The following is a 13487-nucleotide window of genomic DNA, read 5'->3' on the forward strand; positions in this document are numbered from 1 at the left end:
GCGAATTGTTCTCTGAATTCTACATGGCTTTCAAACCCATGTTCACACTTACTTAGCTAATAAAACACAAATATTTTATATTCTATACTTAATATTTTGGTAAGTCGACACGAATCCAACCACCACCAAATTTTTTTTAGAAGCGGGTCATATGCAAATAAAAGCGGGTGGACCCGACTCGTTGGCAGGTTTAGTGACGGTATCGTCTCACAACAGCAGCAAGGAATCGGAATCGGAACAAAATGCATCACAGCACAGCAGAGACGTTGGGCGAATGGCATTGTTTTGCTTCGACGAATGAGCAACACATTGTGGGAGAACCAGGGAACGGTGATTAATTAATAATTGCCGGAGGGGGGAACGGATTAATTTCTCGCTAATTAACAATCTGGATTCGCGACGAGCTCCAACAGCAACATACCACCAAAGCGCTTAGCTTTTTTTTTGTTGGTTTGTTGGAGGCCGATCTTCTTGTCTCTCTATTGATTGCAACTAGGTACTGATGATGAGGCTTCTACGGCAATTAGAACATGGCGCCCGCGATCTGATCGACATGGGGTAGCCAACTCTTCTACTCAGTCTCAGTTAGAGGAGGCGACGGTGCTGCTGCTGCTCCCTTCGTCGCCGTCATCCTCTTCCTGGTCGAGGGTCTCGGAGGCGTCGGTGACGCAGGACGACGGGCTCTCCTCCGCCGCGTGCTCCTCTTCTAGTTCCTCCCTGGCGCCACCACCAAGGCGGGCGCGGTGGGCCGGCCTGGCCCTCCTGAAAATGCGGCAGACCACCCAGTCGGCCGCCGCGTCGCCGCCGTGGGAGCTCACCTGGATTACAGATTCAGGTACACGAAATAGCGAATCAGCCGCCGCACGTCGGTGCGATACATACACACGAGTTACACAAATCAAGCATTGAAGCCAGCCAGGGTTGGCGCGCGCTTACATTAGTGGGCGGAGGCGCGTTGGCGCCGGCGCCGGCGGCGCAGCCATAGGGGTGGAGGCCGGCGGGGAGGAGGCGGTACTCGTGCATGGCCCAGTGGGTGCGGGCGCGGCCGCGGCGGGGGCAGAATACGAGCGTCCGCTTGGTGCCGACGGGGCGCTTGCAGCGCGGGGACAGGACGAGGGTCTCCTTGCCGGACGGCCTCCAGACGCCGGTGCCGGCCGCCCTGGCCGCGCCGCCGCCCTTGCGCCAGCACTGCGTCGCCGGGCGGTGGAAGAAGAAGCGCTCCCCGTCGGCGTCGGCTCCGGATCCCCCTGCAGGGTTGGATCCAATTCGGTCGCGCGTGCTCGTCAGGTAAGGGACGCGAGCGGCAATGCGGGGAGGGGGTGCGATGGAGAGGCACGGTACCTGGTGCGGCGGCGGGGAGGAGGTCCCACGGGTGGAGGCGCGCGAGGTCGGCGTCGGGGATGACGCCGGCGGGGAGCGGGCAGGCCAGCGCCTTGCGGCGGAGGTAGTGCAGCAGCAGCTCCTCGTCGGTGGGGCGGAAGCGGAAGCCGATGGGCAGGCCCGCCACGGGCGCGCCCGGCCGCCGGCCCTCCATCGCCGGCCGACGGGATCGAAGCAGGATTGGGTTTCGTATGTGTGTGGGGCTGCCTGCCTGCGCGATCTACCCTGGCTGACCGATGTCAGGCAGCAGACGGCATCGGCGACCGGATTTTTTTTTGGTCGTGGTGGGGATGAGGAGAAGATGGATTGGGATCCGTCGCGCTTGGCTCGTGGTTATGGAGGAGAGGAAAAGAAGGGGCCGTCGGCTCCGCCGTTTTATAGGGGTAGCGGCGGTGGCGTAAGCTGGACTCTATCAATTGAACTCCGCCCAAACTCAACTGCCCTGCCCGTGCCCGTCTCTTCCTATTCATTTTTTTTTTGTCTCTCTTTTTGGATTTGGATTGGAGTAGTCTTGCTGTGCTCCTACAAGGCTGCTTTTTTTTAAAAAAAAACGGTGAATAATTTCAATTTGAAGCTTGCATTTACAGAGATGAGTAGTCTTGCTGTGCTCCACTACTGTACCAAGTGCTATCGGAGTGGTAGTAGTATACTGCATCTCGGTCAAGAGCAGTGGCCAAGGGCAACAACGTCTCTCGGACCCGATGGTTGAGTTCAGTGCCCTATCTATCGGCCTCGGTTCCCAAGGTACGGTCGGGTGCGGTTCCTTTCCGGGCTTGGCTTTGCTTGCGCCTGCTCTCTTCCTTCCTCTGCCCTCCTCCGCCTGCCTTTTTCCGCCTCGACTCGTCGTCGTGGTCGTGGGCCTCTCGCCGCCTTTCCGAACGGGAGGGAGCACACAAGGGAGAAGCTTCCACGCCATGGCCACCGCCCTCCTCCCTCAGTCCTCACCTCACACTTCACCCGATCGACGACGCGCCGCCTACCAGCATTGGATCCCCCACATTCACCTCGCGACCTTGCTTGCAGCTTGTCTAGCACGCCGCTTCCAAAAAGGGAACCCCGAAAGTTGGCTACCCGACGTCCCTCGTGCCGCGGCGCTACAGACGCACAGGGAGGTGGAGGCGCCGCAAAAGTCGTCGCCTTTGTCCTCTCTCTCTCCCTCCCGCTGGCTGGCGCCCCGGGGCCAGGCGATCGAGCGTGCGCGCGTCCGCCCGCCGTGAAATGTCAGCGCGTTCGACCGGTTGACCTGCAGCTGCAGCTTCGTTCACCGACCACCGCGCGCGGGGTCGGCGTGTCATCGGGCGTCGTCAGAAGAAAGCCACCCACGGGTGGTCTTGCTTGCCTTGCTCGACCTCGAGTGGCTCGTCAGGCCAAGGACGAATTTGTCACGGGCAGCGGGGGAGTTTTGCTTGTTTGCTACTTTGACAGTGAGTAACGGGTGGAGAGTGACTCAAGCAGGCAGGGTGAGGGTGGTGTCAGCGTGGCATGCCACTCGGCGGCGGCGCAACGCAATGCAGCGCAAGGCATCGGGCGCGTTGGGGGCAAGGCAACGCCTTTTGCAGTTGGCAGTGGCTTTCGACGCCAGCCCACAGCCCAGGCAGGCAGGCGACCGCACGCGTACGTCCGCCTTTTGCCTCTGGCGTTTGCTGTTGCACGAGACGATCGTCGGCCCGGCCCTGCCCGGCAAGCAAGCCGGCGAGCACTCACGGACGGACAAGCCGTCGCTAGTGCCGTCACGTGCACTGGGCACTGGGCAGTGGGCACTAGCCGAGTGGCCGTGACCCCGTGGGCGGTGGGCGCTACGTTGCGTTGCGTGCGTCCATCCCCATTGACTGCGGTGGCGGTCGCGGTCTTGGCCAAGACCCCGGTGCCGTCCGGGCAAGTGCCACTGGCTGCCACCCACCCGCGACAGACGGACGGAGTCGGGGGATTGCCCACGGGCGCACGTCGCCGGCGGTGTGGCACTCCACTCGCTGGCTGGCTGGATGGGCAAGGCAGCGGTGGGCCGGTGGCGGAAGCTACAGAGCATTGGCCGCCCGCCGGAAGGTGCCGTGCCGTGGCGAGGGATGCCGCTCCGCCCGGCCCGCGTCACGCGCGCACCCGTCCGTCCGTACTCCCTCCCACGCGCCCCTAGGGCCGGACAGGACATGCATCCACGTCGTCGTCGCCTTTTTTTCCCGGGACGGGACGCCGCTGCGGCTTGCACGCAGAGCACGTCTCGTTGCCGGCTACCCCTCCTCGCCCTGCACTGCACTGCACCTGCTCGGGGTCCGGGTGGTTGGTTGCTGCCGTGGCCTTTGCCTTGGTGCGGGCTTTCGTGGATCGCAGGGAATGCCAACGTCGCGAAACGATGTTGCGTACAGTCCTACTAGCAGTTTGGTGCGTCGCTCACGTCCGTGAAGGAAGGGAGGGGTGGAGTGCTAACTAACAGACCTCTATAGCTAGCTTACTTTCCACTTGGGTAGGGTAGGAGACAAATGCTTTGGGGTGCTTTTGTGTCCCTAACCTGAAATAGCACCCTTGGATCAAGACGAGAGTTCCTAGCCAGCCCAGCCGAAGCTTGTTGGGCCAGGACGCCCACAAACACCCCTTTCCCACTAAGACGTGTTGGATTTCAATCATGCATCCTCGCCCACGGAAAGCACCTGGGCCCTACTTCCGTACTGGGCCTTTATGTAAGACAACACAGACCGAGCCGGAACGGCAGGTACTGGGTGTTGAATAACGGGTGTTGAATAACGTAGTTGTCGCAGATCCCCGATCCGGACTTCGAACCCTCCCAACAGCAGTAAGGACGTGAGAAGTTGTAGAAGCCCGCTCCCTTCCCAGCAACCCAACACAGAGAGGAACAAGAGACACAGTGGATGGAAGCTCTTTCTGTCTATCTTTATTATGATGGATATGAGTACATATATATATATATAACCTGTGTACCCCTAAGGGCAGTTTCGGTATTAGCCCATTAAACCCCTTTTAGGGTTTCTCAACACTCCCCCTTGGGCGAATACCGTGACGACTTATGTCTCATCAAAACTCCGAAAAACCCAGTGGGAAAAAATGGAGAAAGAGAGCATAGTGCCACTCGATGTATTGCACTTGTTGCCTCGTTAAAAACCATCTGTGAGAAACTTCAGGAAAACTCACAATGGGAAAAAGAGTACAACGGATGTCTTCAGGACAACTATAACCTTCAAGGTGTATAATATACGATCTTCGGGTCGAATTATAAGGGCTGAAGTTCAGAGGTGATCTCCCCCTGAACCCTGCAGGTCTCTCAAATGCCTCATCCCTATACCTCGTACACATTTTCTGAATGCGACTGCAGGTAAGGATTTAGTGAATAAATCAGCCAGATTATCACAATACTTGACTTGCAGGATTTTTACCTCACCCTCGTTCTGGAGTTCATGAGGATAAAAATACTTAGGACATATATGCTTAGTCATATTGCTCTTAATATAGCCCGTTTCCATTTGTGCAACACATGCAGCATTATCTTCATAGATAATGGTGGGGGTATTTGCGGTGTTATAACCACATGACTTCTGGATGTAGTTAGTCATTCGTCGTAGCCAAGCACATTCTCGTGCGGCTTCATATAGTGAGATTATTTCTGAGTGGTTAGTAGACGTCGTTACTAATGTCTGTTTGCACGATCTCCAGGATACAGCAGTGCCACCACATAGAAATACAAAGCCAGTCTGAGATATACCATTATGGGGATCTGACTGATATCCAGCATCAGCATAGCCCACCATAGTCTGGTCCTGATTCTTCGGAAAAAACAGGCCAAGATCTTGAGTGCCTTTGAGGTATCTAAGTATAGTCTTAACACCTACCCAATGTCTTCTAGTTGGGTCTGCACTGTATCTAGCTAATAGATTTACCGCGAATGCAATATCAGGCCTGGTGCAATTCGCAAGGTACATCAGTGCTCCAATAGCGCTAAGATAAGGAACTTCAGGTCCCAATGATTTCTCATCATCACTCTTTGGTCTAAATGGGTCGGTATCCATTTCAAGGGATCTCACGACCATCGGGGTCTTTAAAGGGTGAGCTTTAATCATATTAAATCTCTCAAGGACCTTTTTACAATAGGTCGACTGGTGTACAAATATTCCTTCTGGGAGATGCTCGATCTGCAGGCCCAAGCAAAACTTGGTTTCTCCCAAGTCTTTCATTTCAAACTCTGTCTTGAGGTAGGCGTTGGCCTCCTCAATATCCTCAGCATATCCAATGATATTCAAGTCATCAACATAGACCGAAACTATGCAAAAACCCTTCTGGGATTTTCTAATGAATACACAAGGAGAATCTGGATTATTTACGTATCCCTTCTTCAGGAGGAATTCGCTGAGCCGATTGTACCACATCCGCCCAGATTGTTTAAGCCCATACAGCGCCCATTGCAACCTAACGCTGTACATGTTGCGATTTGACTTGGCATCTGGAACTCTCAGCCCATCCGGGACCTTCATATAGATTTCCGAATCCAATGACCCATACAAGTATGCGGTCACTACGTCCATCATCTGCATTTTTAAGTTTAAACCCGCTGCCAGTGATATCAAATATCGGAACGTTGTGCCACTCATTACCGGGGAGTAAGTTTCATCGTAATCGATGCCGGGTCTCTGCGTGAACCCTTGTGCTACAAGTCTCGCTTTGTATCTCACCACCTCATTGTTCGCATCCCTCTTTCGGACGAACACCCATTTGAACCCGACTGGGGTAACATTGGGGGGCGTGCGGGCGACAGGCCCAAATACTTGCCTCTTTGAAAGCGAGAGCAATTCCGTCTCTATTGCTTCTTTCCATTTGACCCAATCTGAGCGCTTCTGGCACTCTGCCATGGACTTTGGTTCAGGATCCTCAGCAATCACAACAGCGATCATAGAGACGAAATCAATGTCGACAACTGTAGTCTTTCGGTTATATAACTCTCTCGTCTCAACATAGTTTATGGCAATTTCTTCAACTGAATCATCCGGTTCTTTGTGATTTCCCAAGTTATTTGAAACCGGTTGTTCCGAAGTCCTTGTGCTTTTATTTGTGCGCACATTTGCACTAGGACGTTCACCTTCAAGGTGTGTTACTGCTGGAACATCTGAAAGGGAGCACGTTGCATTCTCTTCAGTAACTTGCCGGTGCAGGCGTCCCCGCTTGGCTGATACTGAATCATCCGGTTTTCTCCCCCTTTTCCTAGGATGGGGAGTACGAGTAGAGTCCATACCCTGCAAAGGTATCTCCACTCTCTCCGGTGCATTTGCCGCAGGAATATGCGACTTCGACACTCCTCTTATATCAGTAAAGGCATCTGGCAGATTATTTGCTAAGTTTTGCAGGTGTATTATTCGTTGAACTTCAAGTTCGGTTTCTCTAGTGCGTGGGTCAAGCGATTGGATGCTACTAGCACTCCATTCTATTTCTCGGCATTCTTTATTATTAAGGTACAATCCTCCCCCTAATGCCGGGAAATGCTCTTCATCGAAGATGCTATCAGCGTACCGAGCCGTGAACAGATCCCCAGTTCTAGGCTCTAAATATTTGATTATGGACAGAGATTCATAACCAACATAAATCCCCAACTTCCGATGAGGTCCCATAGATGTACGCTGGGGTGGTGATATCGGCACGTATACAGCACAACCGAATTTTCGCAGATGGGAAACCACTAGTTGTTGACCACACGTTAACTGGTGGGGAGAAGCAGAGTGGTAAGCAGATGGTCTATATTGGATTAAGTCCGCAGCGTGCAAAACTGCGTGTCCCCAACAACCGGTCGGGAGTTTGCTATCTTGTAGAAGTGGCCTGGCTATGAATTTTATTCTTTTAATTAAGGACTCAGCAAGTCCATTCTGTGTATGGACATGCGGTACAGAATGCTCTACATTTATGCCCAAAGCAAGACAATAGTCATTAAAGGCCTTTGAGGTAAACTCGCCGGCATTATCCATCCTGATTGACTAAATGCGGTTCTCCGGGAAGCTCACACGCAAACGGATAATTTGGGCAATAAATTTTGCAAATGCGTGGTTCCGCGTGGACAACAGGCACACGTGGCTCCACTTAGTAGAAGCATCTATAAGAACCATAAAATATCTGAAGGGCCCTGATAGGGGGTTGATTGGACCACAGATATCACCCTGAAGTCTCTGCAGGAAACTCGGGGACTCAGCCTTTACTTTCAGGTAAGAGGGCTTAGTTATCAGTTTTCCTTTAGCACAAGAGACACATAAGAAGTCTTTAGGAATTTGTGTGGTTTTCATGCCATGGCCAATGGAGCTAGTTATGATGTTCCGCATCATCCTTAATCCAGGGTGTCCTAGTCTTTCATGCCATACTCGAAAAGACTCAGGATTTTTAAATATAGTAGACATCACAACAAATTCAGGGGGTGGTTTAATTCTTGAGTAATACAACCCAGAGGAGGTGCCTTGCGCTTTCTCTACCACTTTTGTTTCACATTCGTTTGTTGATGTGATATGGAGGTATTCAGCACCACCCACACATGCAGTTGTAATGTGATAGCCGCTACGACGGATATCTTTGAACGTGAGGAGAGTACGAGTTGCTCCTGGGTATAGGAATGCTTCTTCAATAAAGATCCTAGTACCGTTTGGGAGGACAACGATGGCTCGACCGGAGCCTACAATGCGGCCATTGTTGCCGACAATTGTAGTGATATTCTCAGTTCTCTTCAGGAGGGTCTGAAAATATTTCGTCTCTCTAAGAATCGAATTTGTGGCTGCGCTATCAATCAGGCATGGTTCATCGTTTTCCTCCATCATGGGAAGTGAGTCTTGTTCGTGATTCGGTTCGACGAATGAGAACGAAGCCTGTCGCGTAGGACAGTTCGGCAAGGCCGGAGGACCTGCCGACGTGGTGGAGAGTCGTTGCCGATCGGATCCACGAGTCGAGGTAGAGCAGTGCTGATGACGTGTTGAATAACGTAGTTGTCGCAGATCCCCGATCCGGACTCCGAACCCTCCCAACAGCAGTAGGGACGTGAGAAGTTGTAGAAGCCCGCTCCCTTCCCAGCAACCCAACACAGAGAGGAACAAGAGACACAGTGGATGGAAGCTCTTTCTGTCTATCTTTATTATGATGGGTATGAGTACATATATATAACCTGTGTACCCCTAAGGGCAGTTTCGGTATTAGCCCATTAAACCCTTTTAGGGTTTCTCAACACTGGGTTCGGGCACTCCCAGGATTTCCATCCCAGACGGTCGTCATATTTTTACAAAAAAAAGTCAGTTAAGGTTTAACCCACACCTTAATGAAAAAGGTGAGAGACACTGAACGAAGCTGCCTAACCAGTACAACATCATTCTCAGTTGTTTATAATATTGAATATAAATTATACATATGTATATATGATTTTTTGTAAAATAAAAAAAATCGTGTCGGACCGGGTCGAGGTTACGGTCCAAGCACCGCAAGGTGATCGTGCCGGGTTGGCCAGGCAATATTAAATGGGTCGTGGCTCGGACCGGCTCGTCAGATACGACTCATTTGGCCATCTATACCCCCACGATAATGATGGTCCTCGCCTCAGTTGCCACCACCTCGTTCGTCATTCTATTTCTTTTCTCTTTTCCATCATGCCTCCACCTCCGCGCCACCCGATTCTCGGCAGAGGGCGTAGGAGCACGCGCCTCCTCCCCGTATCCGTCAAACACTAGCCTCGACACCGACTCTCACAGTGGCTATTGCACGTCAACGAGGACGTTTCATATCATGCGCACACCATCGTTTTCGACGTCGTCGGACGTCCCGTTCGTCTTTCCGGCCTTCGCCTTGTTCTTCCTCCCCAACCTGCTGCCCCCGCCCACGGTCGCAGCCGCGAGCCGACCGGCGCTCGTCGACGTGGGTACGGGACGAGTCGGTCATGCTCCTGGCATTTCTCCGTGCGTGCCGTCGAAGAGGACATGGTGGCGCCTGCCACGCTTAGGTTATCTTGGCGATGAGGAGTCCAGGTCTGAGATATTGGACAACCAAGGCCCGTAGCGTGGCAGCAGACGTCATATGCTATAGAGTTGGTGGTGGTGTTGTGTCGCTTCAGTGGTCCAGGGTTGGGAAGACACTCGCATTCTCTCGCCCTTCTCGGATTGACGCTGGTGCGGGTGCCTCTCGGTTTGGAGCTGCTCCGGCTAGGCTTCTTTCTCCGCTTGCGTGCTCTCTCCCTATATATCTAGCGGTATACTACTTATGTCGCCTCCAGATGCCCATGTCTTCGTCGTGTCCTTCTCTGACAACGAGCAGGTATGTTCGCCTCTTCCCTCCTCCTCCTGCTCTACGAAACCTCGGAAGTGGGGGAGGCGAGAGATGGGGTCTCTGGTTTGCTGCCTATGGTACCCATACATTCATAAAAAAAATATTATACAAAAAGCGGAGACAATCAATAAAAAATCTTGAAATCTTTTTGGTGGATAATTTATGTGGGTATTGTTGTGAGCCGTCGCAACGTACGAGTAACCGACTAGTTTTCTCTAATATTTAGTGTTGTTACCTCGGCGTAGATGTCATCGCCGGAGGTCGCCTTTGACATCCCTTAGCTGCCCATGTGTATCTGTAGATATATGTTGTAGATCTTATTCATAGGATAGGTTTGTGTTTGGTGGTGTACGTTCGACAAGTGTAGTGTGTGAGTTCAGTTACTACAACTTGTACCAGAAGATGGGGCAATTAAAAAAAAAGCCAACAGGGGGCCCACGAAATACTACTATACGTGGCTGCAAATTTGTTATTACTTCTCCAGTTTCATTAGGATTCTATGGAAGCTCTGTGGAAGGCATGCAGCTGCTACGGACAGGTGTATAAGAAGCACCGCAAATGTGACTTTCTCGTGTCCCTTCCTCACTTCACAGACAAGCATGGTGATGTTCAAATACAAGCACAGCTGACTGAATCGCACGCTGACAAAACCTAGGCTTCTAAGGGTAGTCAAGTACACCTCGATGGCATTCTTGATACCAAGGAACGAACAACAAACACACATATGACTCTCAGTTGAAAGCTCCCGAAACTGCGTAGATGAAGTCCAAGAACCCCGTCCCCTTGAGAAGGCCCTTGCCAGTTAGAAGCTCGAAATCGATCAGCAGGAGGAAGCCGATTATGGCGGCTTTTCCGTTGATCAGCTCGTTGTCACTGGTGAAGCCGAAGCCTCCGACATCCTCGTCGACGACCATCCTCACCTGAAAACGTAGAAGGGGGATATAAGTTGGGTGCACAAGTTCAGTGAAACGAGCTTCTCACTTCTCTGGAAATGTAGAGTATGAAGCTAATGAGAAGAGCTGCAGGGATGTATATCGTATGGAACAGAGGAGAGAGAACATGTGTGTGTGTGTGTGAAGCAGGAATCGTATCGAACAGCAAAAAAATTTAAAAAAATGATACCTCTTCCACATTGACATCCGATGCAGTCACACCAGGCTGAGCTTTCCCGCTGAATATAATCTCCGCTGACCCCGCACCGTCGGCTCCGCTGAAGCTGATGTATATGTTTTCTTCGTCTGTTTTCACGCGGTAGGTGAATAGTTTCCTCAAGGCTGGCGTAAGAGCCCGTAGGACAGGGTTTTTCGGATACCATTCTTTTATCTCCCCGGTGCGAAGGTCAAATGTGCTGTCTGTTGATGGACAAACAATGCACCCGTCCTGAAACACCAAAAAAAAAAAAAGATGCAAGGTTACATCTCCGTGAAGGAGAATGAAATTATCTCATCTAAGTCCATACGCAAGAAAGCTATTAAATCCCTACCCATGACGCTTCAGACATGCCAGCAGAAACTAAGTTCAGATATGTCAGCAGAAACTAAGTTCAGACATGTCAGCAGAAGATAAGGATTGAGTGTTTTCCAATATCTGTAAGGATAGAGATTGTTTAGTTAGTGGCTGCTGGGAAAGGAGATGGTTGGAATGTAACTTTTATGAAGATTTTTTGGGAGAAAGTGATATGTTGGAATGGGAGAGATGGATGGACATGTTGGACAATTTTAGGCTCACTGAAGGGGAGGACAAATTCATCTGGGTGCTAGGTAGTTATACAACAAGATCTATGTATAGGAGGTTGACCTTTAGGGAAATTAGTAATTCAAGACTGATGAAATTGTGGAAGAACGAACGGGTTGCCACAAAAAAAAAGGGTTCTATGTGGCTGGTTTATCAAGGTGGGCTTCAAACAAGGTTACCTTTTTTAAAAAAACAAAAAGTATTTTGGGACCAATGGAATGATTACCTTTTCTAACTTATTTTGAAACTCTAGAAGCAACTAGGGAAGTTTATTAAGGGCTAGTTTGACAACTCTATTTTCCCAAAAGCATTTTCGCAAGAAAAAATTAACTAGACTTAATAGGTTTGTAACTTGTTTGAAACAAGAATGGTTCAACGGATTTGGTTGTCATCCTTGTTAACCTAACCTTTGCTGACCATGGTTGTAATTGTATTGTTTGTCTGCGACTCTGCGTATAATTCTTTTATACGGTATATATCCATGACAGGTAACGCTGAGCGGCGCAGGCCGGCGGCATTGGCGTGAGCCGTGAGTTCGAGTCGAGACGCACCTGCGTGAGCTTGGCGTTGAGGAGGCCCTCGGTGTAGGCGCCCTCCGCTGGCGACCGGTTCTCGATGGCGAAGACCTGGTTCTTGTACCAGAGCAGCAGGATCTCCTCCCCGTCCTGCACGATCACGCGGCGCTCTCCGCGCGGCAGCGCGGCGAGCGGCACCACGGGCACCCACGACGCGCCCCCGCCTCCTCCCGCGCCCTCCGCCGCGGCCGAGGACGACTCGGCCCCGGACACCTCGGCGGCGCGGCAGGCGAGCCTGGAGCTGGAGTTGCGGCAGTGCCGCGGCGCGGCGCGGAGCGTGGCGCGCAGGCAGGCGGGGCTTCGGCGGTGGAGGAAGGAGGAGGAGGACGCGGCGGCAGTGGCTGTGGTAACGGCCGCCATAGGGACGGGAGGGGAGTGGCGGGGAGGCGAGCGAGAGGGGGTGGGTTTGAGCAGGAGGAGGGGGGCAGGGTGGTGGTGCCGTGGTGGTGGTGCGTGCTGGAACGTCCATGGCCACAGGTTGGCGATAAAGCGACAAGACCGGGCGTGGGGAAGAGAAGCGGACACATTTATAGGTTCCCGTCCAGTGAACTCCTTTGAAATCTGCAAATGCACAGCAGGACGAAACATGCCATCCATCATTGTCCTCCCGCAAGCTGCCACTCGGCACTCGAGCTCGGTCATTATTTTAGAGCTAGTTTGTAGCCAAAGAAAGGAGTGGTTCAAAGATCTAAAATCATATTGATTTTAGACTCTCAAATCTCCTCCGATTTTCTATAGAGTGCCATAAAATTGGAGATGATTATAAATTTTAAGATATCTTTCTTATTTGAAATTGAATAAGAAGAGAATTTTATTCTCTCCAATTTCATCCGGTTTTGTAACTCCCAAGATAGTTTTTAGTGTTTTTTCACACTCTTTTTTCAACTATTTTAGAGCCTCAAAGCATCCAATTTTTAGAAACTGGGATGCTTCCTAATATGCTAATTTATGCTTTAGATTTTGCAAAACTGGATTGTTAGTTTTTTAAAAAACCAAGAAGTTGGTCTTCCTTATCTAAAACTAATTTTTGCCTCGATAAATTAGTTTGATGAAAATTAGAATGATTATCATCGCTCCTAAACCTATGCATGGGACCTCCTCGACGCTTTTGAATGTTTAATTATTATTTAAGAAATATATGCAATTGTTTCAGTGTCTCTGTTTTAGAGTGTAACTGTAGATTTGCCCCTGTTTTTTTAAACAAAATGTTGTATGCTCCTAATCCGTTAGTTATACTTACAGATGGCAATGGGGCTCTGATCGCCGATTCTCCGTGGAGAATTCTTCCATTAGGAGATGGGGATGAGGAAGTTTCTTCCCCCACAGGGATATAAACGAAGAAAAATTCTCCCCGGTGATGAGGATGCCCATTCCCCATGGGGACCCATTAAACTTACGTGTGATGATGTTTTCATATAATAGTTAATGATAAAAATACCGAATCACGTCGATGTCGTCTCCCTCGTCTGCGCGCGCTCGGACCTCCGTATTTATCTCCATTCGTGACGCCTCGAGCTAGCA

At 51.1% G+C, this 13487-nt stretch overlaps 2 protein-coding genes across 2 annotated transcripts; both read right to left on the reverse strand.

Moving 5' to 3' along the window:
• Window positions 1-266: 266 nt before the first annotated feature.
• Window positions 267-2559, reverse strand: LOC103650824 (NAC domain-containing protein 10). Its single transcript, XM_008676410.4, has 3 exons — window positions 1342-2559; window positions 937-1247; window positions 267-818 (listed from the first exon to the last, which is right to left on the reverse strand). Exons 1-3 carry the CDS (start codon window positions 1532-1534, stop codon window positions 582-584), a joined length of 741 nt encoding a protein of 246 aa, XP_008674632.1. The 5' UTR covers window positions 1535-2559; the 3' UTR covers window positions 267-581.
• A 7671-nt stretch (window positions 2560-10230) lies between these two features.
• Window positions 10231-12625, reverse strand: LOC100285301 (rieske domain containing protein). The gene is made up of 3 exons (NM_001158194.2): window positions 11943-12625; window positions 10780-11037; window positions 10231-10577 (listed from the first exon to the last, which is right to left on the reverse strand). The coding sequence occupies exons 1-3, from the start codon at window positions 12606-12608 to the stop codon at window positions 10389-10391; spliced, it is 1113 nt and encodes a 370-aa protein (NP_001151666.2). The 5' UTR covers window positions 12609-12625; the 3' UTR covers window positions 10231-10388.
• Between the last annotated feature and the right edge of the window lie 862 nt (window positions 12626-13487).

The sequence above is a fragment of the Zea mays genome, chromosome 3 (assembly GCF_902167145.1).
Source record: "Zea mays cultivar B73 chromosome 3, Zm-B73-REFERENCE-NAM-5.0, whole genome shotgun sequence".
Lineage (NCBI taxonomy): Eukaryota > Viridiplantae > Streptophyta > Magnoliopsida > Poales > Poaceae > Zea > Zea mays.

Excerpts from the sequence above, each read along its gene's own strand:
- LOC103650824 (XM_008676410.4), bottom strand. The coding sequence starts at position 1,534 with ATGGAGGGCCGGCGGCCGGGCGCGCCCGTGGCGGGCCTGCCCATCGGC. Across the intron at positions 1,248-1,341 it reads CCTCCCCGCCGCCGCACCAG|GGGGATCCGGAGCCGACGCC; the intron begins GTACCGTGCCTC and ends CCAACCCTGCAG. Across the intron at positions 819-936 it reads ACGCGCCTCCGCCCACTAAT|GTGAGCTCCCACGGCGGCGA; the intron begins GTAAGCGCGCGC and ends TCTGTAATCCAG.
- LOC100285301 (NM_001158194.2), bottom strand. The coding sequence starts at position 12,608 with ATGACCGAGCTCGAGTGCCGAGTGGCAGCTTGCGGGAGGACAATGATG. Across the intron at positions 11,038-11,942 it reads TCAACGCCAAGCTCACGCAG|GACGGGTGCATTGTTTGTCC; the intron begins GTGCGTCTCGAC and ends TTGGTGTTTCAG. Across the intron at positions 10,578-10,779 it reads CGGATGTCAATGTGGAAGAG|GTGAGGATGGTCGTCGACGA; the intron begins GTATCATTTTTT and ends CTACGTTTTCAG.